The following is a 27,731-nucleotide window of genomic DNA, read 5'->3' as shown; positions in this document are numbered from 1 at the left end:
GAGCTTCTTCAGCTCCTGTGCATCTAAATGTCAGGGTCTTCTCTTAACTTCTCTCCAAAATGTCCCTCAGAGCTCCTTCTGTTTGTTACCTCTTTTATAGGACTCCAGTGATTAAATCAAGACCCACCCTGAACGGGCAGGGTCCATATCTCCATGCGAATAATTTAGACAAATGTTCCACCCACAGTTGATTAAGTCACATCTCTATGGAAACACTCAATCAAAAGATTCCAACCTAATCAATACTAATACAACTGCCCCCACAAGACTGCATTAAAGAATTATATCCAAACTGGTACACAGAGGGTTGGTTATATTATGGCATATCCACACCATGGAATGCTTTAGAATCATTAAAAATTATTTGGTATGTTATTAACAGAGTGATATTCATAGTATATGGTTGTATCTCCAGTACTTAGAATAGTGCTTCATGCTAAAGAGTAGATGTCAAATTTTGTGAATATTCTATAATGTGGAAAGTCAGTTCCAAAGCAGCATAGAGTAGCATGCCCATTTTCAAAACCTTATAATCATATATAAAAAATATCTGGAGGACACATATCAAAATGTTCAGTAGTAATCTCTGGATGCTGGTATTGGTGAATAAATTCTATTTCAAAACCTTTACACCAACCCCTAACTTCCACTCTAATCCATTTTCTGCACCTCAACTGGAATAATCTGGGGAAAATTCAAATCTGACCATGTTATTACTCTGATCAAAATTTTTCAGTCATTCAATATTGCTTTTAAGATAAGTCCCAAAACTCAACCTGACTTATAATGCCCTGCCTGCTCTGACTTCTGCTTATTTCTCCACCAACCCCTCATATTCTGTACTCCTGCCACTCTGAACACCTTCCATTTTCCGTTAGGTACAACCTCCCCCTTGTCCTTCTAAACCTCTACACAAACTGTTCCCTCTGGCTAGAATGGTATTCATCATACCTGGTCCTGCTCAAACCCCTCCTCCAGCTTTAATTTGAATGCCAGGCCTTTGGAAGTCTTTCCTGATCCCTGCCTGCCCCTATCAAGGCTGCACAAGGCACCTACTTCCATAGCACCATCTAGTTCTTTACTTATACTCCCTATGACCCCATTCTATTATTTGTTTGTTTCCCCACTACACATTCAGCCATTGTGTGCCTTTGCATGCTGGTTTGATTCATTCTTGGACCACAGCATCAAGCACAATGACTGGCACTTAGTAGGCATTTGAATGAATACATGGCTGACCATCATCTTTTATTTAGCTCTACTTATACAATTTAAATTACACAGTATGTGTGCAATCTTAAAAAGCACATAATGCATGTAAGTGGGCTGAGGTTGGTGAAAGCAAGGTTATGAACTGTTTGGAAGAGACCTGGCATGCCCATTCCTTGTGGATTAAAAAGAGTTCTTACAAACACAAGTAGCAGTTTTTATATCACTTCAATTCCAGGGGGCCAGACAGGTTCTGCCCCAAGGTATATACCCCACACACTCGAAATTTTTCCTTGACTCTATGATGAATAATTTTGTAAAGTTAATCAGTTTCTTCTTTTAAAATGCAAATACTTCTAGTTGTATTATCATGCCAACTTCCATTTATACCTTAATGTGATCTAAATTAATTTAGTTAATTTCCTCCTAGTAACAAATGCTTATACAATATCACAGCATATGGTATCAGGGTGTACAATGATAATAAGACAGAGTCCTTCCCCCAAAAAACTCACAGCTGGGAATTAAAAGAAGAATAATTTAGTATTAGGTGAAAACAAAGGAGAGAAAAAACTTGGAAGGTGTGTGTGTGTGTGTGTGTATGTATGTCTTAGTGACATCTCTGATATCAGAACTGGTTCATTTGTACATCTCCTTCTGGTTTTCCTAACTTTGACCTTCTTCCTTTTGTCTATAGTCAGTTCTTCATAATGATGTTTGCTCTATTAAATGAAGATAAAAGAGGGCACTCTTTCCATTCAGGAAATGTTTTGTCATCTCTTTTGTTGTTCCTGCCTGCAACTACTAAACTCTGTATGAAGAGTCTCTTTTATGAGTAAGAAAGCGAGTGAGAGGTTATGTAGCAAATTTCATAGCACAACTCAAGTCTGTAATTAGCCAGAACTTTTTAACTGATGCATAGCCTCCTGGCTTAATCACTTTTCCCAAAACTGTCACCATTTTTTGGTCAGTGATCAGTGACTGCGCACATATGTGCAAGGGATCATACACAGACTAATACAAAGTTCCCTTTACCTCAAACCTAGCATAGGAAATGTAAAACAATTCTCGTATTAATTGCTCCCAAATAAAATCTATAAATGTAAAAGTTTCCATTCAGGATTTAATAATAAAACTCTAACAACCGCCTCCCCTCCAAAAAAAAAAAAAAAAAAAAAAACATTGGTAATAATAATGTGGTAATAAAGGAACTTTGCCACACATAAAAAGAGAGCCCTGGCATGCACCCCGACTTAACCTGCTACACACATGCTGTGAAAATACTCCCTTGCCATGGCTTTGTCTCTCCTCATTAGTGACCAGAGATTGGGTATGTTTCCTCTTCAACTGAAAAATTGTCAGAAATAAATACCCTCATTTCCTCCAAAAAAAATAAACACAGGCAAAGGTCAGAGAGCCACATTCCATGGACACTGTCCACAGTGGAGCAAAGTGCAAGGCACAGGGCCAGGACCAGAAAGCACCTGTCCCCACTCAGCACTGAGAATCTGGGGCCATATCTCCCACTCCCCACACCATCAAAACAAAGAGAGTCTCTAGTCACTGCGGACCCATTCCTCACAATCTGGGGAAAGATTGGGGCTTGCCAAGTGTATTTTACAGCTCTACCTGAATGTTTGTGCATAAAACATAAGTCACCATGGAGGGAATTCCTTTCGGAATCATTTTCCCCATAAACCTTGTTTCTGAGAACCAAGTTCCCACAGAAGCAAGGTGCTTCCTATACCCTTTCTGTATCATTTATCAAATTCTTCCACTGCTTTTCCACTTTCTCATTGTCATTACCCTTGCTTAACCCCCCACCATCTAACATTTGCCCTGTAATTGGATTTCCATCTGCTCACACTACCCTTTATAATCTGCCCTTCCTACTGCCACTATATTTATCTTTCTAAAACACAGATTAGATCCTATGGCTTTCTTGGTTTAAAACACATACACAAGCATTAAGCATGATTATGCAGCCTAAACACACACCTTACTTTTTTTGTTAATTCATTAATCAAAGATTTAATGAATGATAAAGGTGCTAAGAACTGCAGGTCATGGATGGGACAATATTCAGGATTGGAAAGGAAATCAAGAATGAGGAGAGACTGGAGACAGGATGAAGATATCTCTGGTCTTGCATACATTAATGCTGATAAAAGATGCCATTTTTTTTTTAATAGAGCAGCAAGTGCAAAGTGTGCAAAACATGACCATATCAATATGACTGTGTAAACAAAATGCCTACAATAAGGTTGTGTCGTTTACTTTGACCCCAGGATGGTAAGTGGAATGGGAAGTTGGAGCACTAAAGTTAAGACAGAACTCAGGTCTTATTTATTACTGTATTCCCTCATGGCAGCTAGCACAGGACCTTGGACATATAGGCTCACAAAAAAGAGTTTGTGAAAATTATTTGCCAGTGTGAGTTGTATACAATGAAACTATATTTGAATGTGTGTATAGTACAATTTCCATTAGTTGTCAAGAAAGGATGATCTCTAAAATTTTGGTTAAATCAGAATTAATACTTAGGGAGGATATTCTTTCAAGAGCATCAAACCCAAGGTCATCTAATATTGAATTATTTTTTAGTGTAATTCTTTTTTTTTTTTTTTGTAGCATATCATTCCCATCGTAGTTCATCGACACTGTGGTGAAAGATGATAGCAATAGGGAACATTCCATCTCATCCCTATCAGTAAGGCTCCCATCTTAGGTACAGAGACAAAGATAATTTCCGGAAGAACTAAGTGATTGCTTTTGTTCCTGGTTTATTGCAGAAACAGATGCCCAAAATATGAGGTGTGGGACTCTATCAAATTTCTGGACAGCTTATTGTATAGCAGGAATTCTCTACCTTATTTGAGCCATAACTTAGTGGACATGTGCATAGGAAGAGGATGGCCCATGGGTTTGGAAGACAGATTGGGCAGCTTTTAAAGACAACATTCCTTCAGGTAAGCAATTCTGCCATACCCATCTCACTACTCTTCCTGAGTGACGACTTGAGATTTTTTCATGCAGACTCAACTCCCATCTCATATCTTCACTCTTTCATTACTATGGGAGTTATCAAGGCCCTTTAATACTATCATTATTTCTATTAAACCTTTAAAGGACCCAGCAGTTGTTTCAAGAAAACTTAATATATGCTGTCTCTCCAGTAATGATCAGGCACTAAATATGATGGCATATGAACATGATGCTACTGGCCACAGAAATATTCTTGAATATTTTTACAGGGGTGGCTGCTGGACTCTCACTAACCTACTAATTAGGGATTTCTTCATACATTTTATTGAATATCTCATTATTTATTATTCAGTGAACAAATTGAGAGGAAACTGTCTGCCTTAATAGAGCTTGGACTCTGCTCTCTCTGCTCTGTTTTTTTGTCCTGATTTATAGGTACTGGTGGTGGCCCTGTTTGGGTGAAATTGCCTTAAACAGACATCAAACCAGCAACTCCTACTGTTCCCTCTGCTTGGAATCCTCTTTTCCTGATCCTCTCCTGGCTGTTTCTCATCATGCAGGCATCAGCTTAAATGTCTACCTCCTTTGACTGACTTTTCAGGACTTTCCTATCTAATGAGCTCACAGCAGTCATTAAGTCAGGTTACTTTGTTTTGTTTCCTCTGCAACACAGAGGAATCAGTTTATTTATTTGTCTCCTTGTATATTACCTTCTCCATCACTGGAATGTAACCTCCATGAGAGCAAGCAGGCACTGGGGTGGCTTCCTCAAGGCTGCCTCCTCAGTGGCCTCACAGTGCCTGATGCCCATGTTGAATAAACCAATGGTTCTTGGTGTCACTATGAGGCTCCAAAACAGTGCTGTCCAAGAAAAATACAATGTGACTATGGACCTAAAATTTCTGATAGCCACATTTAAAAAGTATAAAAGGGGGGAAAGTACTTCTGTGAGCGTGTGTTGGACCTGTGGACATGTTGACCATGCTGAGCCCGGTCCGGGAGCCTGGAACTGCCGGAGCAGCCAGCAGGGCCCAGGCCGGGGAGGGGATGACCTGACAGGTGTATGGTGAGGAGGTGGATGGGCTGCACTACCAGGACAGAGATTCAGATGTGCCGATGCATCAGGACAGCAAGTGCAAGGTCAAATGGACCCACGAGGAGAATGAGCAGCCGAGGGCCCTGGTCAGGCAGTTTGGACAAGACTGGAAATTCCTGGCCAGCCACCTCCCCAACTGCACCAACCAGCAATGCTAATACCCATGGCTGAGACTGTTGAATCCAGATCTTGTCAAAGGGCCATGGGCCAAGAGGAAGACCAAAGGTCATGGAGCTAGTCAAGAAGCATGGCCGAACAGTGGATGGTGGTCACAAAGCACTTCAAGGGCCTGCTGGGGAAGCAGTGCCATGAGTGCTGGCACCACAACCTCAACCCTGAGGTGACGAAGTCCTGTTGGACGAAGAGGAGGACCACACCACCTGTGAGGCCCACACAGTGCTGGACAACTCCTGGGTACAGATCGCCAAGATGCTGCCAGTGAGTACAGACACTGCTGTGAAAAATCCCTGGAACTCCACGGTCAAAAGGAACGTAGACACAGGGGGATTCCTGAGTGGGTCCAAAGATTGCAAGTCCCCCTGCACTTGCTGCTGGAGCTCAAGGACAAGGATGGCTGCCAGAGTGTCCACCGTACAGAAGGCCAGGTGGAAGTCTTAGTGGCCACCTGGTCCCCAGCACCCATGGCCATGAAGGAAGAGGAAAGCAGTGAGGAGGAGGCCATGGCAGACTCCACATCTAAGAAACAGGGGCCTCTACCTGCAGAGGGCAGATGGAGTGTGGATGTCAAAACCCATGTGTGAGTTCCCCAAGCAGGAAGACCAGGAGTGCTTCCCACCAGAAATGAGCCTGCCCTACAAGTGGGTGGTGGAAGACCCCAACCTCCTCAGCCCTGTCTGGAGTTCAGCCTCTCCGAAGCCCTGGACTTGATCGAGTGGGACCCCAATGCCTGGTGCAACATGAGTAAATCTGACCTCCCTGAGCAGCCATCTGCAGAGGGTATTGCCAACAGTAGCCCAGTGCAGCCACAAGCACCACGTCAGCAGCAGGCACCGTGCCCCACCAGCCTGCAATTCTGGTGCCCAGGGTGACTGAGTACCACCTGGATGGCCACACCATGTCGGACCTGAGCCAGAGCAACCGGGCTAGCTGACCCCCTTTTCCCCGAGAACTGATATGGAAGGGTGCCCTTGGTACTTAAGCGTCAGAAGTGTGTCACTCTGTCCTTCACGGAAAACAGTGCTTGCCTGTCCTTCCCGGATTCCTGCAACAGCCTCACCCCTAAGAGCCCATCAAGACCCTGCCCTTTTAGCCCTCCCAGTTTCTGAACTTCTGGAACAAACAGGACACACTGGAGCTGGGGAGACCCTCACTGACGTCCACCCCAGTGTGCAGCCAGAAACTGCTGATAACCACGCCCCTGCATCAGAAATGTTCTGCGCTTGTCACCCCAGACCAGAGGTCTGCCATGGACAAACTCCCCAAACGCCGCCTGTTCAAGAACGTCCTGGAGAAGTGCGCACCACTAAAGGCTCTGCCCCAGACCCCGCACCTGGAGGAGGTCTTGAAGGAGGTGCCTGGTTTGGAGGCCAGCATCGAGCTTGTCATCGAGGACAACGTGAGGCCCGAGAAACAGAAGAGGAAGCCAGGGCCGTGGTGGACCCCACGAAAGTCCGAAGTCTCTGGCTCTCGACATCGTGGATGAGAACATGAAATTGACGGCGTCCACACTCTCCAAGGCTATGTCTTTGCCAACAAATATCTCACCGAGCTCCTCCAATCTCACCCCGTCAGGTATTAAAGACAACAGCCTGCTCCACCTGGGCTTCCTGCAGGCCAAGCCCCCAGAAGGCCATAGCAGCCCGGAAGCCCCGGAGCCACTTCCGCCCCCTGCCCGTATGACCCGCACCTGGAGGACGGTGGCCTGTGGGGGCGCCAGGGACCAGCCCTTCAAGCAGGAGAAAGCCCGGCTGCTCCTGGGTCGCCTGAAGGCCAGCCCACATGGAGGACGCTCAGCCTGTCCTGGGGGGCTTGGACAATCTGGAGCCCGTTCTCGTGTTGACGGCGGGGAGGGGCACCGCGCTCAGGTGACTTGGGTGGCACCACCTGGTCGGCCTGCTGGAGCCTCCTGTCGCCAGCACCTCCCCAAGTGGGTCAAGTGGAGCCCCAGCAGGAGGCTTCAGGTGCTCACAGAACAGAGTCCCTCTGGGGCCTGCCTGATGCTCTTCCCAGGGCCACAGAGAGCCCCATTAGCTTCTCCCAGGCCCTGATTAGAACAGAGCTGTGGCCGGGGCTGCTCCTGCCCTCAGCGCCCGTTGATATTTTTGAAAGAATTAAAATGCCTTTGCCTTTGAAAAAAATTAAAAGTATAAAAGGAACAGATTAAATTAATTTCAGTAATATGTTTTATTTAACCCAATACATCTAAAATATTGTCATTTCAACACTGAATTAATGTAAAAATATTTTAATGAGATGTATGCGATTTTTTTCATATGGTCTTCAAAGTCCAATGTGTACTTTACACTTATAGTACATCTAAATTTTCTCTTGAAATACTTGATCTGTATTGTAGATTCCATAAAACTTTACAGCTGAAAAAGTAGATTCACATACCCAAGTTGTTCCAAACATATTTAAAAGCTTTTCGATAACTGAATTAAAGATCATTTAAAAATTTTTAATTAAAGTAAAGTTAAAGATTTAGATTCCTGGTTACACTGGCCATATTTCAAGTGTTCAAGAGCCACATGTCACTAGAGTCTACAACGTTTTGACAGTGGAGCTCTAAAGTAATATGCAATGTTACAATACACAGACATGCAATTATCATTTGAGAGTCCTTCTGAAGCAATTTGTTACTAAAAGTAAAGCATCAACATATATTCAAAAGTAAACCACTAATGTGCAGCTTGCTCTCATATGTTCAAAAGACAGAGCAATAGACAATGGATGATAGGGAGGGAGAGAGGGAGGGAGAGAGGGAGGGAAGGAAAGAAAGAAAGAAATGGTGGTGTGACAGAATGTTAAAGGTAGTGGATCGGGGCATCAGGGGAGGGGGTTGGGGTATGCTGGAGTTCTGTGTATGGAGTTTGTACTGTTTTTGCAACTGTTCCTGTAAGTTTGAATTTATCTCAAAATAAAATTTCTTATTAAAAAAAAAAAGTAAACCACTAATAATTTAGAACATTGTCAAAGTTATCCCTGTATTAAGATTAGACATTTTTATTCACGTGTCATGAAAGATATTATTCAAGGGGAAATGGATTTATATTAGCTAGCCTACCAGGGACTGTACAAAGGCCACAGTTTATGTATTAATGTAATGGTCCAGAGTGGTGAAACATTACTGTGCCATTAACAAATGTGACAATTTAAAATGACTATTGTAACCTGACTTTATCAGGCTTTTATAGACAGTTGCTTACAAAAAATTCCTGTTCTTTATCGAATCTCCTGCCCCAAATATTCCATTAGGCCCTCAGGCTACATACCTGGATGGATCTGCAAGTCAATCATGTGCATGGCAGATGCTGTCCATGGGATACATGATGTAGTGATTCATTGCCACACAACATTTTAGTTTCTTTTTCTTTTCTAAAATCTGGGCATTCTCATGGGGAGGTGTTCCCCACACATCAAGATGTGTCTGGGGCGGGGCAGCGGGGGGGACGAGAACCATGATTACTCTAGAAATGTAATCTTACAGACTAGTCACAATGTAAAAGAAGGAAATAAGGTTTTGAATACCTTGTGACCTCACCATTTGTACGTGGATAAATACAGAGCTTATAACATAGCTCAGGAACTGAATGAATTTTCTCAGTATAGGGTGTATATTTTGGATGCGGCTCATTTTTTTAAGGGGTTTGAAAGAATGAGGTTAATGTACAACTTATTAATTTAATCTACAGTTCATATTCCTGGTGGATGAATTGAACTTATTTATTTTTGTTTTTCATTCACACAAAGCCCTTGGAACTAGGAATATGGGGTGCTTTAAAATGCCATCATTTGTTATTTTAATTGCCAGGTAATCTGTTAGATAATACTATTCCAAAGAGCCTTTGCAATCACTGAAGAATCTCCAAGGGAGTTCTCATGTTCCTCAATTCCAAAGAAACAACGTATAATTGCAATTTTAATAAAAACTTAATAAAATTGGTTCAAAGTTCATCGCAAGCTACTTACCAGGCTCTCAACTGGGATGAATATGCATGAAAATAATAGGGGGGATTCAATTCACTGAGCATTGAACTTTCAAAGCAGAAAGTTTAAAATATTCTGCTAATGGTTAAAAACAATTTGAACTCTAAGTACAATGACCATTTGCCAGGGAGAACCAAAGTTGAGAAATTTCTATTAAAAACATGACTTAGAGGAAAAAATGCAAAGGCTAGTAATGAAGGAAATGTTCTGATTTCATCCCCAATTGGCCACTCCTAAGATCACATGTTCTGCTCACCTTTAAAAGGAACTTATCTGGCCTTAACAGGGTAAAAGCACCTTCCTGAAAGCTGCAGTTTCTATCTCACCTTGAAGAATAATAGAAATCTCACAAAATGTGTGATATATTTGTAGGCACCTGGAAACTTGTCTCCAGTGACAATTTCGATGATTACATGAAAGAAGTGGGTAAGCAAATGTGCTGTGTAATGACTGGCTTTATAACTTTTTCTCCAGGGGAAAGGTTTTATGGCTGTATTTTTCACTCTGGCCAGATGTGAAAATGCTGCTTCCTATATAGAGGCTATACAAGAAGTAAGAATCATTTGTTTCTAGAAATACCTGGAACAAAGGGGTAATCAATGCTTCCTAAAGAAGAACCATTATGAAAAAGGGCCTAAATGGAATTTTTATGGTTGATAGACGTGACAGACTTTTACTTTAATTGCTAAACGTGGATATATTTGGTTTCCTTGGCTCTTTGCCTGTTTTTCTTTCATCTCCTCTTGCAAATGAAATTAGCTATACCTTGGAAATAACATCATATTAATTTCCTAGCTTGCAATAATTTTCATTTAAACCTTAAAGTATTGTATTTTCCATCTTAATGAAGATGCTTTTCTAGTAAATGTATGTTTAATTACTTTCTTGTCTTAATGACAATCCATTAAAATGTGTGGTGGTTTTATGAGAGTCAAAATCTTACTTTCAGAGAATATGTTTTTTAAAGGGCTTAAATATTTATTTGACGAGAAATTACATGGGATGCTGTAGAACTATTAAGTAATTCAAAAGGAGAATGTTTACATACATAACATATCTCCTGTTTGATAATGGAGGCTCTCAGTTTCTTAAATTCTGTTAACGTTGCCAGTGAGTTGTCATGCGAATGTTCCCCAGATAATTATGAGTTAAAGCAAGCGAGTAGGGAGGTGGCTTCTCACTTTGGCAGCTCCTATCTTCAAAGCTGCCCTCTCCAAACCTCTGTGCTTGATCAAGTCTAATCCAGGGGTAGCAAATTGTGTGTGGGGGTGGGGTGGGGTGTGTGTGAGGGGGTGTGTCTTTACACAGTATTTTTATTGGAGTTTAGCATGTAATCCCTAAATCTCAAAAAAGACTTAACCCTCTCCTAACTATATAGTATAATTTTCTTGCTTGTCTGTAACTTCTGTTTTCCTTGTTTAGAGACAAGGGGGAAATCAGGGACTTCAGCATGAGAGAAATTTAACTTTCATGACTTTCAACTAGCTGCAATTCAATTAACTAATTAATATGTGCTGATACGGTGATGTCAAGATTTGAGGCCATTTAGATATTCATGTTTAAAAACATGTTATACTTTAAATAATAACATTTAAATTACTATAACACTGTTTTTAAATTATAAAGTACTGATAATAATCAAAATGCAATAAGATACCTCCTGCAAATAGGTAAACTTTAAGCTACTCTAAGAATGAGTAGACAGGAGATATTGCCTTCATCAAATAAGGACAGAATCAAACAAGTGGAGAATACAGTTTTTCCCAAGGTAGGCCATTCTGGAATTATTCTCTGTGTTACCAGACTTCAAGCACAGCATCCGTTCAATGTGCTGACTCCATATATTTGATGTTACATTTTGTAGCAGAGCCAGGATCTGATGAAGCAACATATTTCCTTCCACCTGTGGCTACTTTTCAGACAGGGAACTAAATCATACTTAGCATCACTTGGTTTGCTCCGTATTTCTCTCCCAGTTTCCCACTTTTAATCTTTGATAGGTATAAGTAGACTTTAGACAAAGAAGCAGATTATATTCATGCACATGTTAAAAAAATTCAACATCCCTATGGTCATAAATTCTTTATAACATATACAATGAATTTCCACTGTAATTTAGGTTGTAATTTGTTCATCCCATACCTAACACAATAAAAGTATATTCCTCTCAATACAAAAAGAAAGAAAAAAAGGAGTTTGCAACTTAGGTAACTGGGAATCAAAGTGTTAGTTTCCAAACTTATCAAAAGGGTGATTTCTTAAATTCTGAAGTTTTTGCAATTGAGGCCTATACCTCTATAATAATTCCTATAGTTTATTAGGAACTATATCACCATTCTACACTGGTATGAATATAGGAAACATTTTGCTTTTGGGAGAAGTTAATCAAAACCATCATTTTATAGTGGAGTAATTGGAATAGTACTCAAGAAAACTAGATTGGCAGAAATACTGTGAAACGTGATTCTTGTAAACCCTGAGAACTGAATCACTGTATATTGACCCAAAAAAAGTCCTGTTGAGAATTCTTTGACTGTGGATTTGATCATTTTCAGTATCTAAGAAGGTAAGGTTGAAGTGCCTCATGAGTTGAGTAAAATGTCAGTGGCTGCCCTAATGGGTTGAGATAGCATGTTCATATGAGAGCGTTGTGACTTTTTTTTTTTTTTTTTTACATATTTCAGAAGACTGAAACTTTGTGAATATTCTTATTAAAAATTAATAATAGATCTCCTAAAGTATTGTACCCAGGACTACACACATTATGACCCATAGTTTCACTTTAAGTACAGCCTGATTTACTTTTACTTATCTTGCAACAACTGTTTAAATGGGGCCGTTCAGAAAGTCACTAGTGCCTTTTCCTTTCTTTAAACACACACATACACACACACACTGTACAGCTTTCTGGCTTAAATAAAGATGTAAGAGTGAATGTGCACCTGAAATTTTTTTCTTTTCCTAACTGTAGGAGTAGGCTTTACTACCAGGAAACTGGCTAGCATGGCCAAACCCAACATGCACATCAGTGTGAATGGGGATATGATCACCATTAAATCAGAAAGTACCTTTAAAAATACTGAGATTTCCTTCAAACTGGACCAGGAATTTGATGAAGTCACTGCAGATGACAGGAAAGTCAAGGTGAGTAAATTCCTGATTTCTGAATGATCACTGCCTGCAAGAAGTCATTTTGTAATAAAAGGAAGAACATGATTCTATCATAGGCCAGAAATCTCTGAAGCCCTAGATCTAAACCATGTTGCCTCTGATATGCAGTTGGTGATTTTTCCCTCTTTTTATAAAGTTTTTATATTAAAAAATTAACATAATACCCTACACAGAGTATTTAACATGAATTTAAGTAACATAACAATGTTAGAGAATGTTTGAAAAAGAGTAGGAGGAGGAAAAACAGAAAAAATATCCACAATACTACTATTTTGACATAAATTTATCAATTATCTGCATTCCTTCACAGTATTTTTCCAAGTGCAGGTTTGTATAAGATTCTGGTTATAATGTATATATGTTTGTGGTTGTCTACACTCATTTTTTCTCTTGCAGTATGTTCTTATCATTTAGAATTTCTAATGACCTCCAAATATTCTTTTGAACAAAAGTACTATATTTTTTATTTTATTTTCCACCTCCATAGGCAAATTGTAATCATTTTTCTTTATGCCTGCAGAGCATAATAACCTTAGATGGGGGTGCCCTGGTACAGGTGCAGAAGTGGGATGGAAAATCAACCACTATAAAGAGAAAACGAGTGGATGATAAACTGGTAGTGGTGAGTATCTTCCAGCTACTTTATTCTAGGTCCTACTGCTAGGTCACCTCTTAATCATTATTCTACTTAAAAAACCAGATAATCACCCTTGCTTACATAAAACAAGGTGATTCTATTGGAATCGTGGTTCCATCCTGGCAACTGCCCCTCATGCTTTTAAGCCTCAGCCCTGGCATGCCATCCTCCAGGAAGCATCCCCTGACTCCTCTCAGGCACCCTGAGTCTGTCTTCATCATTGTACCCATCACATTGCATTATGTGTTTTTGCTTGTATTTCTTGCCACTGCATAGATTAAAAAGCTCTTGGAAGGGAAGATTTGTATCTTCTTGGTCTTTATATCTCTCTAACTTATTATTAAATCAACAACATAGGAGCCCAGAACAAATGTCCTGGGAATGAATATTGTTTCCTTCCCAACACTGAGGGAGATGGAATAAATAAACCCAGGGTTTAGTCCAGTGATCTGACCAAGAACTGATCTGACCAAGAACTTCTTCTGAATCTAGGAATGTATCATGAAAGGTGTCACTTCCACCAGAGTCTATGAGAGAGCATAAGCCGAGGAACGTTGAGTTGACAGACGTTGGCATCAAACTCTACAACATTCTGTTGGATATATTGTTCAAACAGATATTATTTTCCACTAATTAGCAAACAATTAATTTCTCCTGAACTGATTTTATTTGATATGGTTGCATTGGTTAAATAAAATTTTTAGATTTAGAAGGCGATGTCATGATTTATTTATTGTGCCAGCTTATTTCTTTCTCATTGAATGAAGGAAATAGCAAGCATGTTTGCTTTGTTTCTGGTATAAGCAATAAGATCTTTCATAATAATCCAAGGTACAAAGAATTTACTATTCATGAATTTTCCATTTTTCTAGGTAGGAGATGCTAATTATGTGCTATTACTGACCATGAAGTCCTTTAGCATATCTACAGTAAAGTAATTATCTATCAGAGACCTAAGGTTGTTTTAAATGTAGTGCGATTGTTGACAGCTAGCTGGCCCGAGTGCTCACAGCTCATATTGAACACTGAGAGAGAGAACTAGAGTAGCAATGCATGGTGGAGAAAGTTTTCTAGGCTCTAATTCTTAGTGTGAAAAATAATAGGTAAACCAAGTTATTTCTGAAATCTCTCCAGAACTCAGTACAAATTATTACTTAATATTCATTTCAGAAAAAGTTCACAGACTTGGATATGAGTAAAGATTCAAATGTTCTTGCAATGGTTTTCAAACTTTTCTTTTTCTTGTCAATGGAACTGTTTATTCAAATCAAGTCTTCAATATGCTTTGGAAGTTTATATTCAAATAAAATCTCCACAGAATCCTAGTAAATAATACAGACAAAAATGATAAGGGAGTTTCTCAGGTAGTATGTGTGTCTGTCTGTGTGCACATATGCAAGTTTTTCCTGCCCCTTGGGTAAGTGATGAAGCACCTCTATAGATCACTGGGGTTCCATGTATATAAATTGAAACTTCCAAGCTATGTACTTACATTTTGTAGTAAGCCAAAGTCTATGCTGTAGTTGATATAATTCTATTTGTTATACTTCCTTTAAAAAGAAACCCAGAGATGTTTATTTTCTGAATAACCATTATATGCATAACACTATGATATGGAGAAGCCAGAAGAGGTGGACTAGGTTCCTGGTCATAAGAATTTACCTGCTTCACAAAAAAAATGAGAGTAAGACTTGCCATGGGGTCACTGGAAGATTGGAGAATTCAAAAAGAGAAGATTTGTGGTGGTTGATAAGGACCATTCTTGGTTAATCAGTATTTATTAATCTCTTACTATGGTGCCAGCTACTTTACACACTTTACTTAATTTATTATCAAAATATTCCTATGAAGTAGATTTATTCTTGCTGTTTGCAAATGAAGAAACTGAGACTTAGAGTTTAAGTTCATAAAACTAAGTACAGAATAGATATAGGAATCTGAAATTCAAGACAACAATCCTGGCTGGAATATAGTTAGGGGAGCCATCAGTATCCGAGTGATTACTGAAATCATCAATGGTGATGAGCTCATCCAAAGAGAAGGGAGAGTTAGAAAAAAGAACAGAGTTAAGGACGTCCAAGTGAACATCCCATGCACCTTAACCCAACATGTTTTACATTTATCATCACTGCCCCCTTTTCCTCAACTCCCTAAAACTTGGCTTCGTCCTATTTTCTGTATCTCAGTGAATGTCACAATATTTCATCTAACTGCCCATTCCAGAAATCTTACAATACTCTTTTTCCCTCATTCCACAACATCTATTTAATTTAAAAAATCATGTTGACTCTATTTACTTAAAATTTCTTGAATGTGTTTGCTTTCCTCCATTCCCACTGACAATACCACTAAATTTTTTTTTTCTTGAATGACTTTGGGATCCTCCTTACAAGTCTTCTTTCAGTCTTGATCCTCCCCTCTCCTTTCTAAGCCCTGTAAATTTAGTGAATGATATTTACAGAATGAAAATCTGACCTGGACACTCACTGATTAAAACCTTTTAGTGGCTTCATTGCCTCTAGATAGGGTCCAGTCTCCTTGTATAAAATCTATCTTGTGTTTGCCTTTTCTTATCTAACTCTCCCATTTCATCATTACTATGCTCTCTTCATGTTACTTGCTTCAATCACACCACACAATTTGCAGTCTCTATCTTGTCTCTGTTTCTATATACATACTGTTCCTTCCTGTCTGGACCTCCCTCCTGCTATCTTTTCCTTCTTCCTTCCTGAGCTCTTTCCATCCCTTAATTGTGCTTCTGTGAGATTCCTTTACAAAGGTTTGGTTATGTGCCACTTCTATGTGTATGTTTCGATTTAGTAATTTTTGGAAATATACCCTCCAAATTTAATTCTTATTTTCAGTTGGTACAGAAGCATGAAGTAAGAAGATCTAGTCCAATGCGAATTTGATGGATAAGTCGATTTCACTTTCCCATGTTTTCACAATAAAACTAAGACCATAGATACATTCAGGAAACATCTTCAAGTAATAGTGCTCCAATTTAGCCTGCCTGGAGTCTCTTTGAGACTCACATAGTTTTTCATTATCTAGCTTTGGTTCTTTAAACACGCGCACACACACAGGCACAAAGTAGTCTCTACTCTGAAAGGAAGAGCACCCAGAAGTATGGGTACAGAAACCACCTATATCTTTAGATATGGATAGTCCAAAGAGCCACCTTTCCCTCTTCGGAAACAGTGGAGATCCGGTGAAGAACTGAGCTAGCACATCCCCTGTCTGCCCCAATTCCCAGTACTATGATCGCTGAGCTACAATTTCTGGTTTCAAAATTCTTTCAAAGCCCAAACAAAGCTTTACTGACATCGATTGAAAATTACTCAGCAATTTTGAGCAGGTGACCCACCCTCTCACTAGTGTGACTTGAACAACTGTGAGGCATGCCACAATAAGTTACTACTAATAAAGTACCAAAAGTATGTGACTTATTTCATCTTTAAAATTAAATAGTCAAGTTTAAGATTATCCTAAGATAATATTTTTTCATACAAACCTGCTCTCTGATTTGTTTCCTAAGTGGGAGAGAAAGGGGTTGAGTTACCATTAGTATATACAAATTGCTCAAGGGTCAGTGAGGCACTTGTGAAAGTTACCCTCCAGGTGCGATGCTGCAGAAAGGGAAAAAAAAAAAAAAAAAAGACAGTGAATTCTTCACTTGGATTATATAAGCCTCCAAAGATGGTGTTTTTTCCCATCTTTGGGTGTAGCTTTGGAGCAGTGTGGTTATAGCTCCCCTCACCAGCATCTGTGGGTGCAGGAATAGGCTGGGTGAGGGAAGGAGGCACAGGCATTTAGATATCTTACCAGTGAACATTCCTTGGTCAGTGGGTGTGGAAAACGCAGTCTTGACCTTGTTCTCTGGCTCTCTATTTGCACATCACCTCTGAGTTCACGTGAACATCAACTGCTGAAACACTTATTTTGAGCACAGGTCTCAGTTACCTGATTTTGCCTCTAGGCTTTTTTGCTTGTCCTATTTTACCCCCCCCCCCCCCCGATATTTTCATAACTCGGCTTCTCCTTTAAAGATATCACATTACAAAATTTCTTTATATATCATCTAAAGGTATTCTTTATTCCACTGAAGTTATAACTTGGCAATACCAAAATGTCAGCCTCTTGATTTGTCTACAAAGAGATGGCTTGAAAAAACATTTCTCTGACTTGAAAGAATATGTGACATGAGGCAGATAATAGTATGAATATTCTTCTGCTCATCACTGGCAGTCTAACTTCCCAGCTACCTTCAAAACAACTGGAGTTCAAAGCTATGATGTAAATCTACAGCCCTTGAACCCAATCTTTCCTAGTAAATGGAACTGGCAAAGTCCATTTTTATTACTTGAGCTGCAGAGGATGATTTCAGAAGTATTTACACAGAGACTTTAATTATTTGCTGACCGGCTTTCATTTAGAATGCAGACACAAAACAACATATTTCTCCCTAAAACGACTCCAGATTTCCTCTCAACAATTACGAATCATATCTTTTATATCAAGACTACTTTGAGGACCTAAAAGATGAATTTTCCAGACATCAGCTCCATCTCCTTTTTAGGGCTTGACTCATGAATCACTATTCAATGATAATTGACACCTTTCTTCCCAGCCCTCAATTATCCTTGATTAACAACAATGATAATATTAATAATAACCTACACCTCACCCCAACTAACTGTAGGCACTAATATCAATCCATCAACCCTGAAAGGAAGGGAAGGAATGATGTTATCTTAATGAAGAGGATACCCTGGCCGCATGACTCGCGCAAACAGAAAACAGCTGAGGTGGATCAAGCAAGGATGTCTCCTGGGGAAAACGCGTCAGTCAGATGCTCTTGAGACACTTGTTGGAATATTCCTTCAGAGTTGACAAAGTACTTTTACTTGAAAAGGCTCATCTCTACTGAAAATTGTCTTCTTTCCACAAGCAATATGCATTTAGGTCACAATTGGCTATAAATCTCTTTGCTAGAAGCTATAATCATTGACCTGAATTCACCTTTCCATGTTAATTTTCTGTTTCTTAATTTGGAGGTAAACAAAATAAGCCAAATTAGAAACTTCAGTCTTGCTAAATAATCATGGCTATTTCAAAATGAGTCACATGATAAAGATGCTCTTTAAATTAAGCTACCGGTAGCACTGTAAAGCCTACATTTCTTTGGCTTTCAGTTGAGAGTATATATTCTCAGCAAGCTTTCCGCGATGGCTGAGCCATTCCTGGGAACCTGGAAGATGCTCTCCTGTGAAAACTGGACTGTCATTATAAGATTTGGAAAATGGCAAAGCAATTTGTGATGTGGCTAGGTTTGCAGTTTACAATGAATTTTCCTACAATTTTCTCTTTCTTTGATAATCTTAATTTATATACATAGAGATGAACATAGTTATGTTTCTATGTTTCCTTTTTTTTTTTTAACTAGTAATAATTTTCTCTTTTTGGAATATTAGGCAAAGAGTTAATTCTCTCCAGTCAGAAACAACGTATTTAAGCCCATTTATCCCTTTTAAAAATACTTTATCCTAACCCTAGATAGAGTCTATCTTTAGCTTGTGTCATTGAATAGCTTTTCCCAGGTTCAAATTTATGCACAGTATTCAACAATCCGTAATTAAATTTGCCAATTAAATTTGTCTCAAGGTTTTAAGTTAAAAGTTTAAAAGAGCAGTAAAAACAAACAAAATTTCTAGTTGGTTAATTTTAGAGTTCTGATATCTGTGGGAGATATGGGAAAAACATGATTTTGAAGAATTTTGAATTTTGATGAAAGAAATACAGCATTTCAATGCATTGAATGTCTCACCATTGGCTACTTCTCAGTATAAACTTTACCTATCCTTTGTCTCTTACTTGATTATTTAACTGTCAATTATGATGACTTGGGTCTATAGTAAAGAACAGGTTAAACTGTTCTTTACTAACTCTAGCAGAACAGTAATTATTTAGTATTTTTCATATTTAATTAAGGGAAAGCTCTCTTGCAGTAACAAACTGTATACAAAACCAAGGATTTTCTTAAAAATTTGGCTGAAATGATCAATGAATGCTTACAAGTATTAATCATATGTTTGTGACTTGAACCATCTAGCAACGTCTTTTCTTTATCATAAGTTAATTTACTCATAAATGTAGTTCCTGTTCCTCTTTCATAGTCAGTGTTAAGTTTCTCACGGAGTAATTAGAAACATGTTTCCCTATGTCTTCATGGATTCAGACTCACTCATTCTGAGTTTAAATTTGAGAGCACCTAAGAAACTTGGGACATATGGCAAGAGCAGCACTTGTTTTGATGGGGAGCTGTGTTAGCCATAGTGCAAAGGGGAGTAACAGCTAGCATTTACTGAGCATCTTCTGTGTGCCAGTAGTACACTAAATCCTTTCATTTAATTTTCCAACACACCTATGAGGTAAATAAAATAATTGTCCACATTTTGCTATTGTAAAAACTAAAGGTTAGGGAAGGGGGTTAACATGCCCAAGCAAGGAAGTGGCAAGGTGGGAGCCCTGGGTTTTAGCTGCCTCACTCTTTGTGATACACGTCTAACACTGCTCCTCTGCTGACGGCTATATCACACCAGTCACACAATCCGAATGGGAAATAGAGTTCAAAATCGAGGGAGATGGGGATGAATCTGGACCCAGAATCGTGGGATTGAGAACATCTTCTTGACCAAAAGGGGGATGCAAAATAAAACGAAATAAAGCTTCAGTGGCTGAGAGATTTCAAATGGAGTCGAGAAGGCACTCTAGTGGACATTCTTACACACTATATAGATAACACTTTTTAGGTTTTAATATATTGGAATAGCTAGAAGTAAATACCTGAAACTACCAAACTCGCTAGAAGTAAATACCTGAAACTACCAAACTCCAATTCAGTAGCCTTGACTCTTGAAGATGACTGTATTAACAATGTAGCTTACAAGGAGTGACAGTGTGATTGTGAAAACCCTGTGGATCACACTCCCTTTATCCAGTGTACGGATGGATGAGTAGAAAAATGGGTACAAAACCTAAATGAAAAATACGGTGGGATGGGGGGGTGATTTGGGTGTTCTTTTTTTATTTTTATTTTTATTTTTTATTCTGATTCTGATTCTTTCTGGTGTAAGGAAAATGTTCAAAAATAGATTGGGGTGATGAATGCACAACTATAAGATGGTACTGTGTCACAGACATAGGGGACTGGTGGTTTGATGGGTTGAGCCCTCTACCGTAAGTTTTACCCTTGGGAAGACGGTTGCTGCAAAGGAGAGGTTAGGCCTCCCTGTATTTGTGCCTAAGAGTCTCTTCCTGAATGCCTCTTTGTTGCTCAGATGTGGCCCTCTCTCTCTGGCTAAGCCAACTTGAAAGGTGAAATCACTGCCCTCCCCCCTACGTGGGATCAGACACCCAGGGGAGTGAATCTCCCTGGCAACGTGGAATATGACTCCCGGGGAGGAATGTAGACCCGGCATCGTGGGACGGAGAACATCTTCTTGACCAAAAGGGGGATGTGAAAGGAAATGAAATAAGCTTCAGTGGCAGAGAGATTCCAAAACGAGCCGGGAGATCACTCTGGTGGGCACTCTTACGCACACTTTAGACAACCCTTTTTAGGTTCTAAAGAATTGGGGTAGCTGGTGGTGGATACCTGGAACTATCAAACTACAACCCAGAACCCATGAATCTCGAAGACAATTGTATAAAAATGTAGCTTATGAGGGGTGACAATGGGATTGGGAAAGCCATAAGGACCAAACTCCACTTTGTCTAGTTTATGGATGGATGTGTAGAAAAGTAGGGGAAGCAAACAAACAGACAAAGGTACCCAGTGTTCTTTTTTACTTCAATTGCTCTTTTTCACTCTAATTATTATTCTTGTTATTTTTGTGTGTGTGCTAATGAAGGTGTCAGGGATTGATTTAGGTGATGAATGTACAACTATGTAATGGTACTGTAAACAATCGAAAGTACAATTTGTTTTGTATGACTGCATGGTATGTGAATATATCTCAATAAAATGATGATTAAAAAAAAAAAAAAAAAACACCATCACTATTGTCCTTTAAAAAAAAAAAAAAAAAAAAAAAGATGGTACTGTGAACAGTTGATTGTATACCATGGATGACTGTATGTTATGTGAATATATCTCAATAAAACTAAATTTTAAAAAAAAATCAAGAGAGAGAGAGAGGAGTCAGCCCTCCTGCCCAGCTATTGCAGGAGCCAAGTTTGACAATGGAAAATTCCCATCCTTAACAACAGTGGCAGCTTAAAGCCAAATCGTCTGGTTTGTCCACCTCCTCTTTACTCTGTTAGCTCTAAATTCAACCTTCAAATGAAAGAGAAGCTTGGACCTTATAACTATTCTTTCAGAGTAGTTTAGATCATTAGAAAGCTGAGTTTCCTGATTTTTTTAAGGCAATTAGAAAACTTGTGTTTAGATCACAGTTCTTGCAGCTTACCAGATCTGCATATCTGGTGCTCATCTCTAAACTGAGAGTGATAACACCTCCTGCATGTTGTTTGAACACTCCATGAGGTAGAGTACAAACATCTGATAATCTGAAAGGCACTGTGTTCAAATATACATTATTATCTTCAGGTACCAGAGGCCTCTTATATGAACCTTTTATGAAGATTTGAGATGAAGCATGATAGACTCAAGCAACAACTCAGCTTTACAAAATGCCAAATATAATTACTAGAAATATCTTATGATTGGGAGAATCTGGCTCAATCCAGAGTTCAAAGGTAGCATAAAAGAATTTAGAGTACATTCTACAAAACCTCAACAGGGAAAGTGTGTGGTCTTTTTAAATGGCTTAATACTTCTTTCTAAATGTCTTAAGAAGATGTTTTGTTTTCTCTGCCTTACAGGAGTGAGTCTGAATGTCCAGAAAATGGTAGCATCCATGAAACCAATTCTCCATATTGGTGCCAATGGAGATAAGCTGTACTTCAAAACAGAAAGTTCTTTCAAGCCTGCTACTATTTGCTTCAAGCTGGGGCAAGAATTTGATGAAACCACAGAAGGCAACAAGAAAGTGAAGGTGAGAATTCAATCTTCCAGATGTTCAGCAATCAGGAAAAAAATGAGAAGGTGGTTAAGCCTGGCTTATTCCTATCTAGTCTGATTTATTATCAAACCAGTTTGGGCTTGTTTTGTTAATTAACATCTGTACATCTCTCAAGGCACTCCTTTTGCTAATTATGCTAATGGTTAACAGGGCCAAAATATTCAAAATGCCTTCACTCTTTTTCCCTGATCTCTCTTTGTGTTTGTGTAGAACAGCGTACAGAAGAGCATATTCAAGCACAAATAGCTTAGGGGGCGTTGGCCTGGAAAAGGCAGTAATAAGACAATCTCTTGAGGCTTCTTCTTGTTTGATGGTATTAAATTATGAAAAGAAATAAGGCAAAGATTTCAAAGAAATTCAAAATAGAAATAAAAAGTAGATGTTTGATCTTGTGTAGGTTAGAATTTCGTGAGCTGCTACTTCTGATTTCTTTATGCATTTCTAGAGCATCGTAACATTAGATAATGGCTCAATGATTCAGGTCCAAAAATGGCTCGACAAGGAGACAACCATCAAAAGAGAAGTTGTAGATGAAAAAATGGTAGAGGTGAGTCATCTAAGTTGAATTTTTTAGACATTCCTATTTGATACATGCCTTTCAAGTAACTCAATTATTTTTGCACCCTGAATTGAGGGTTTGGTCTGGGGAGAGAGGGACCATATAACCTGTCATCTACCAACTCTAATAGATCCCTCTTTGCTTTCAGAAATATACCAAGAATAATGTTGTCAGCACTAGAATCTATGAAAAGATGTGAAGAAAATACAATTTGTTTACTAACAAGGAAACTGGTACTTGAAGAAGATATGCCTCAGGACCTGTGACTTAAAAAAAAAAAAAAGCCCAACATAAATTTGCTCAATAAAAGCATCAAATTAAATGCAATTTTGAAGTTGTGTGATATTAAGGGTTAGGATCAGTCATAAATTGGTGAAGCAAGCAGCTACCTGTCTATGACATGATTATGAGAGCAAAGTCTCCTCTTATCATCTGCCCACCTGACTTCCACTGTCCTTAATATTTCTTCCAGTGGACCCATTCCATTTAGAAGAAGGAATTTTCTCAAAGAGTCTTCTGTTGAAATTCATGTGACCTAGAAGGGAGGTACATTATAATCACCAGAATCTACTATGGGCAGCACAAATGCTGAAAACCAACATTGCTGATTTTTTATTTTTGCAGAAGTTTGGCCCTACTAAAAATTGATAGATGATTTAGTTTCACCAAGCACTATTGCCACGAACAGATGTTCTCAAGGCTTAGAACAAAACAGGAAAATTTAGGTAAAATTAAAGCATAAAGCCTAAAACCTGAGGATCTTTGTAGCAGTGGGAGGAGGAGAAGGGAAAAGAAAAAAAAAAAATGATGCAAAAAATCATATTGCACTTTAAATTTAGAAATAGATAAGCCCTAGATTCATGTTTAATATGTAGGCTATATTAGAACATCTATGTAATTTGTCATTCAAACTAGGTGAGAAGTATGAAATGAAAGGGGCACTATTAATGATTATGCCTAAACAACAGGCAAGACACTGGAACTGTCCTGGGCAAACTGGGATGGGTAGTCATCTCAGTAAGGATGAAATTGAAGAGTAATGGACGAAAGGATTGAAGCATGGGGTTGTGACAAGACCTGACACCCTGGCCAAGGAAAGGAATAGCATACCATTGTCATAAGTAAATCCTGAAGACCTCTGAGCATTCTGCTGTGCACCTGAAATGATGGGCCTGGTGGTGGGCACACAGCTCTCCAGGAGTCAAAGAGGCTTTCAACCATTGAGTGGTGTCCGTGCACCACAAGGGCCAATGCCTCCATAATCAGAGGACAGCCTCTGCAAGGGGGCTGGAGATGACAGCCGCATCAGCGTCACTTTGGAGCAGGGGCTGAAACATTTTCTACAACCATTTGGAAGAACTAACCCTAAAAGAGCTAGGTAGTTATTCATTTAAATCTTTGGCTTTATAGAGGCATAATTAAGAAAAGAATAATAGAGTTCTGTATTTTCAAGACTTATTCTCTTCTCATAAATGTCATAGCTCAAAGGAAAAAGAGTGTGAATGAGAAACAAACCCCTGAAGTTGAATATTTTTGGAGGTGGAATCAAGCATACTACTCCATACTACTCGACTCATGTAGCCATTCACCACGTTCTCACGCAGTGACAGCTGGGTGTCCACTGCGTGAGGTGCTGGGAACACAATAATGATTTAGAGGGAAAAGTTTCCTGCCTCCTTGGGGTTCACAACTACCTTGTGGTGTTTTGTGTAGCAGAGGCATCTTGAAAACCCAATCTATTTTTTTTTAAATCTCAGTCAAATCATGTCAAATTTCCATGAAAAAAAATTCATTAAAGTTTGTTCTTAGAATCATCAGCCTTTACTAAGAACATTCATATGATCAGTCTCTTGGTGTATCTGACTTACCTTCAAAACTCATAATCTGTGATAATATGTTATAGTTGTTAAATTAGACATGGTTTGCAGAAAAGGATAATAATGGAGCTTTTGGTGATAGTGTGTTGAGCAGAAAAAGCCATTTACCTACTTTCCAAAAATGTTTGCAATAAAAGAAGTGAGACTGATTTTTATGTCACACAGTAAAATATATTGTATTTTTGAATATTAGCCAGAGTAACCTGAAAATAAATCATTATATTTCAAATCCACATTGAAGTTTGTAGGAAAGTATTATTTATCCAAAGCTCAATCATATGAAAGTCATCATTATTATTATTATCCAAGAGTAATTCACCAGACTTGCTTTTCTGCTATCCAACACTACTTAGTAAATCACTTGAGAAAAGTAATTTGTTTTGAACATTCTTAGTAGTATTTAATTTTCATACTTTTTGTAACAAATACAATAAACACAACAGGACATGCTTTTCTTCACTGGCCATAAAAATAGTACCTCTGACTATTCAAGTGACGGCAAGATTCTTTTAGTTTGCTTTGAGCTTTTGAGTAGTGCTTAGGAATAGATCCCAACGATAGTAAACAAAAATAAATGGAAAATCAGGAGGCAGTATCAGGACATAGCCCAATCCCCAAGTTCCAGGTTCTTGAAAGTTTTCTATTTTGAATATTCAGGTGAAAAATAAGTCCATCTACTCTGAATTTTGGTATCCAGGCCTGTGCCATTTTTTTCTAGCAAGGCAGGGAAGGCCCATCTAACCCTCAGCCCCATGATAGAACTGAACTTGTCTCTTGTCCCAGAGATGCCCCACAGTGAAAGGGCATGAGGTTTGAGAACCAGTCAGAGCTAGGCTCGCATCCTACTTCAGCCACTGACAGCTGTGCGAGTGTGTGCTAGCTGCTTAACCCCTTTGGCTTTCTCCTTAGTAAAATGGAGAGGCCCTGCTTCACAGGGCCTATGGGGAAATGAAAGACCATATGCAGTGGACATGACACAGGGAACCACACAGGTCTTCTCATTTTTCCTGAACCCCTCTCCCAGATTATGTCAATTAGAATTCAAAGAGTATGAACAATATAACTGGTGTGTGTGTGGGGGGGGCAGTGTGCACCAAAGCAGAGGAGAGCAAGTGGAAGCAGAAGAGTATCTCAGCAAAGGTAAATTTTGAGCAGAGCCTTGAAGTGACTAATAGGTTAGGCTTTGAGGAAAATGAGCAGGGAAAATGGGTTCTGGTTTTCTTTGTAAAATAGAGTTCCAATTTCAGTAGATGCTTATTAAAATAAACACATTCAATAAGTAAGTTACAAAACAATTTCGCAAAAATTATTTTGTTTCAGCCTCAGAACAATTAACATTTTTCATATGGTAGAACTGCAATCCAAATGTCACCCGTCTAGTATGTGATAAAGCCCTAAGACCAAAATTTACTCCAAACTCATATAACATTCTATCTTTTTACATTAAGAAATCATGTCAGGACTCTGTGTGCCAAGATTCTAATGCTTCTGTGACAGAGATAGGTAGTTGCCCCCTAGAAATCTGCACTCTCCCTTTCATTGTGTAGAGTTGTTGCTGGGAAGAGACTGCATTGCCCAGCCTCTCCTGGGACCATATGACTAGTGCTTGCATTCAATTGTGCATAGAAGAGATGTTTGGTGACTCTGGGTCAAGGCAATTAAAGAAACAAATACAACTTTCTCTACCCTCTCCCCAACTAGGAGGAGAGAGCTGAGTTCCTAGGAGGTAGTAGAGCCACGTGATGAATGCATCCAAAGCCTCTGAGTCACCTTATGGAAGAAAACTGCCCACTGACCAGGAACACCTGCACTGCACAGGACTGTGAGCAAGAATTAAACATCTGGGCTGTCACTGAAATTTTGGAGTCTATTATAATGCAGCTGGTGTCACTCTAACTGAGTCAGTGTGAAGTCTATGCGATTGCATTTTTAGTGTATCTTTTAGTGCATGTTCTAGGCTGGGATTTCATTATAAACCCACTCCTTGATTATTTGAGGGAATAAGGGATGGTTTGGCATGAATAAGATAAACCACAATTAGATGTGATTTTAATTGATTCCCTCGTATAAGTTTACCAAGTCTGAAATCTACCCCCAAAAAGTCCATGTGTACATTATACTTTCTATCAAACCCTTTATACATTCTCAATTGTTGATAAAATTGTGAAAGGACAAAAGCAAGGAAATAAAGTAGGAAACAATGTAGGCAACTCTGGTAACACATGATTAGAAAATCACCTGAACTTTTATGAGTTTATATTTGTTGCATATGAAGTAAAGCTATACATATACACACAAACATTTTTCACTATGCTTTGCAAGTGAGTTGTTCTTAAGGGATGTCTTCCTCCCATTAACAATAAGGGAGCAGATGGCTGATTCCTAAAACATGTCTCCTACAGCTCTTTGTAGTAATGCCTGAAGAGTATAACCTATTTTGATGCAGTTAATGCCACTTTCTCCCTAAGAGGAAATGCAAATGCAGCAGAAAAACTGTGAAGCTCAGTATACTATAATGGCCACAGAAAGGAACTGAAATACAGGCTCTGTTTTCTCTTTCACTCCCCTGTGAACAAGTAACTTCAATTCTCAGGTGTTCGATTAGGAATAATGATGTGAAATCTTAGACTAGTTGCAGGAAAGAAAGCCATGTTAGGATTTAGAAAAAAACAAAGCTAATTGCATTGTTGGGAAGAATCACAAATTACTTCTTCTCTTTCTTTATTGCCATTGCACAACTGGCAATCAACTATTAACTACCTTTGGGCAACATAAACATACTTGTCACCATAGTAACCGAAAGACCAAGTATCCACTGGTAGCCGAGAAAGTAGCAAGGAATGGTTGCATTAAGAAAGCAATTTTAGTCTCAGCACTGTTAAACAAAAGTAAACCACTTAATTTGAAACATGAAAAGCAGATTTAGGACTGTAGTGTCATTGTT

The 27,731-nt window shown here is 39.0% G+C and overlaps 2 protein-coding genes and 1 pseudogene across 2 annotated transcripts; all 3 read left to right on the top strand.

Moving 5' to 3' along the window:
- Positions 1-4,121: 4,121 nt before the first annotated feature.
- Positions 4,122-7,518, top strand: LOC119508823 (annotated as a pseudogene).
- A 2,240-nt stretch (positions 7,519-9,758) lies between these two features.
- On the top strand, positions 9,759-13,940 carry LOC119509355 (fatty acid-binding protein, adipocyte). Its single transcript, XM_037803330.1, has 4 exons — positions 9,759-9,883; positions 12,429-12,601; positions 13,149-13,250; positions 13,758-13,940. The coding sequence occupies exons 1-4, from the start codon at positions 9,811-9,813 to the stop codon at positions 13,806-13,808; spliced, it is 399 nt and encodes a 132-aa protein (XP_037659258.1). The 5' UTR covers positions 9,759-9,810; the 3' UTR covers positions 13,809-13,940.
- Positions 13,941-18,493: 4,553 nt separating this feature from the next.
- LOC119509356 (fatty acid-binding protein 9-like) lies at positions 18,494-23,109 on the top strand. The gene is made up of 4 exons (XM_037803331.1): positions 18,494-18,547; positions 22,124-22,324; positions 22,797-22,898; positions 23,059-23,109. The coding sequence occupies exons 1-4, from the start codon at positions 18,494-18,496 to the stop codon at positions 23,107-23,109; spliced, it is 408 nt and encodes a 135-aa protein (XP_037659259.1).
- Positions 23,110-27,731: the final 4,622 nt, after the last annotated feature.

Source organism: Choloepus didactylus, chromosome 14 (assembly GCF_015220235.1).
Source record: "Choloepus didactylus isolate mChoDid1 chromosome 14, mChoDid1.pri, whole genome shotgun sequence".
NCBI classification, from domain to species: domain Eukaryota; kingdom Metazoa; phylum Chordata; class Mammalia; order Pilosa; family Megalonychidae; genus Choloepus; species Choloepus didactylus.
This window is presented reverse-complemented; position numbering and strand designations above follow the sequence as displayed.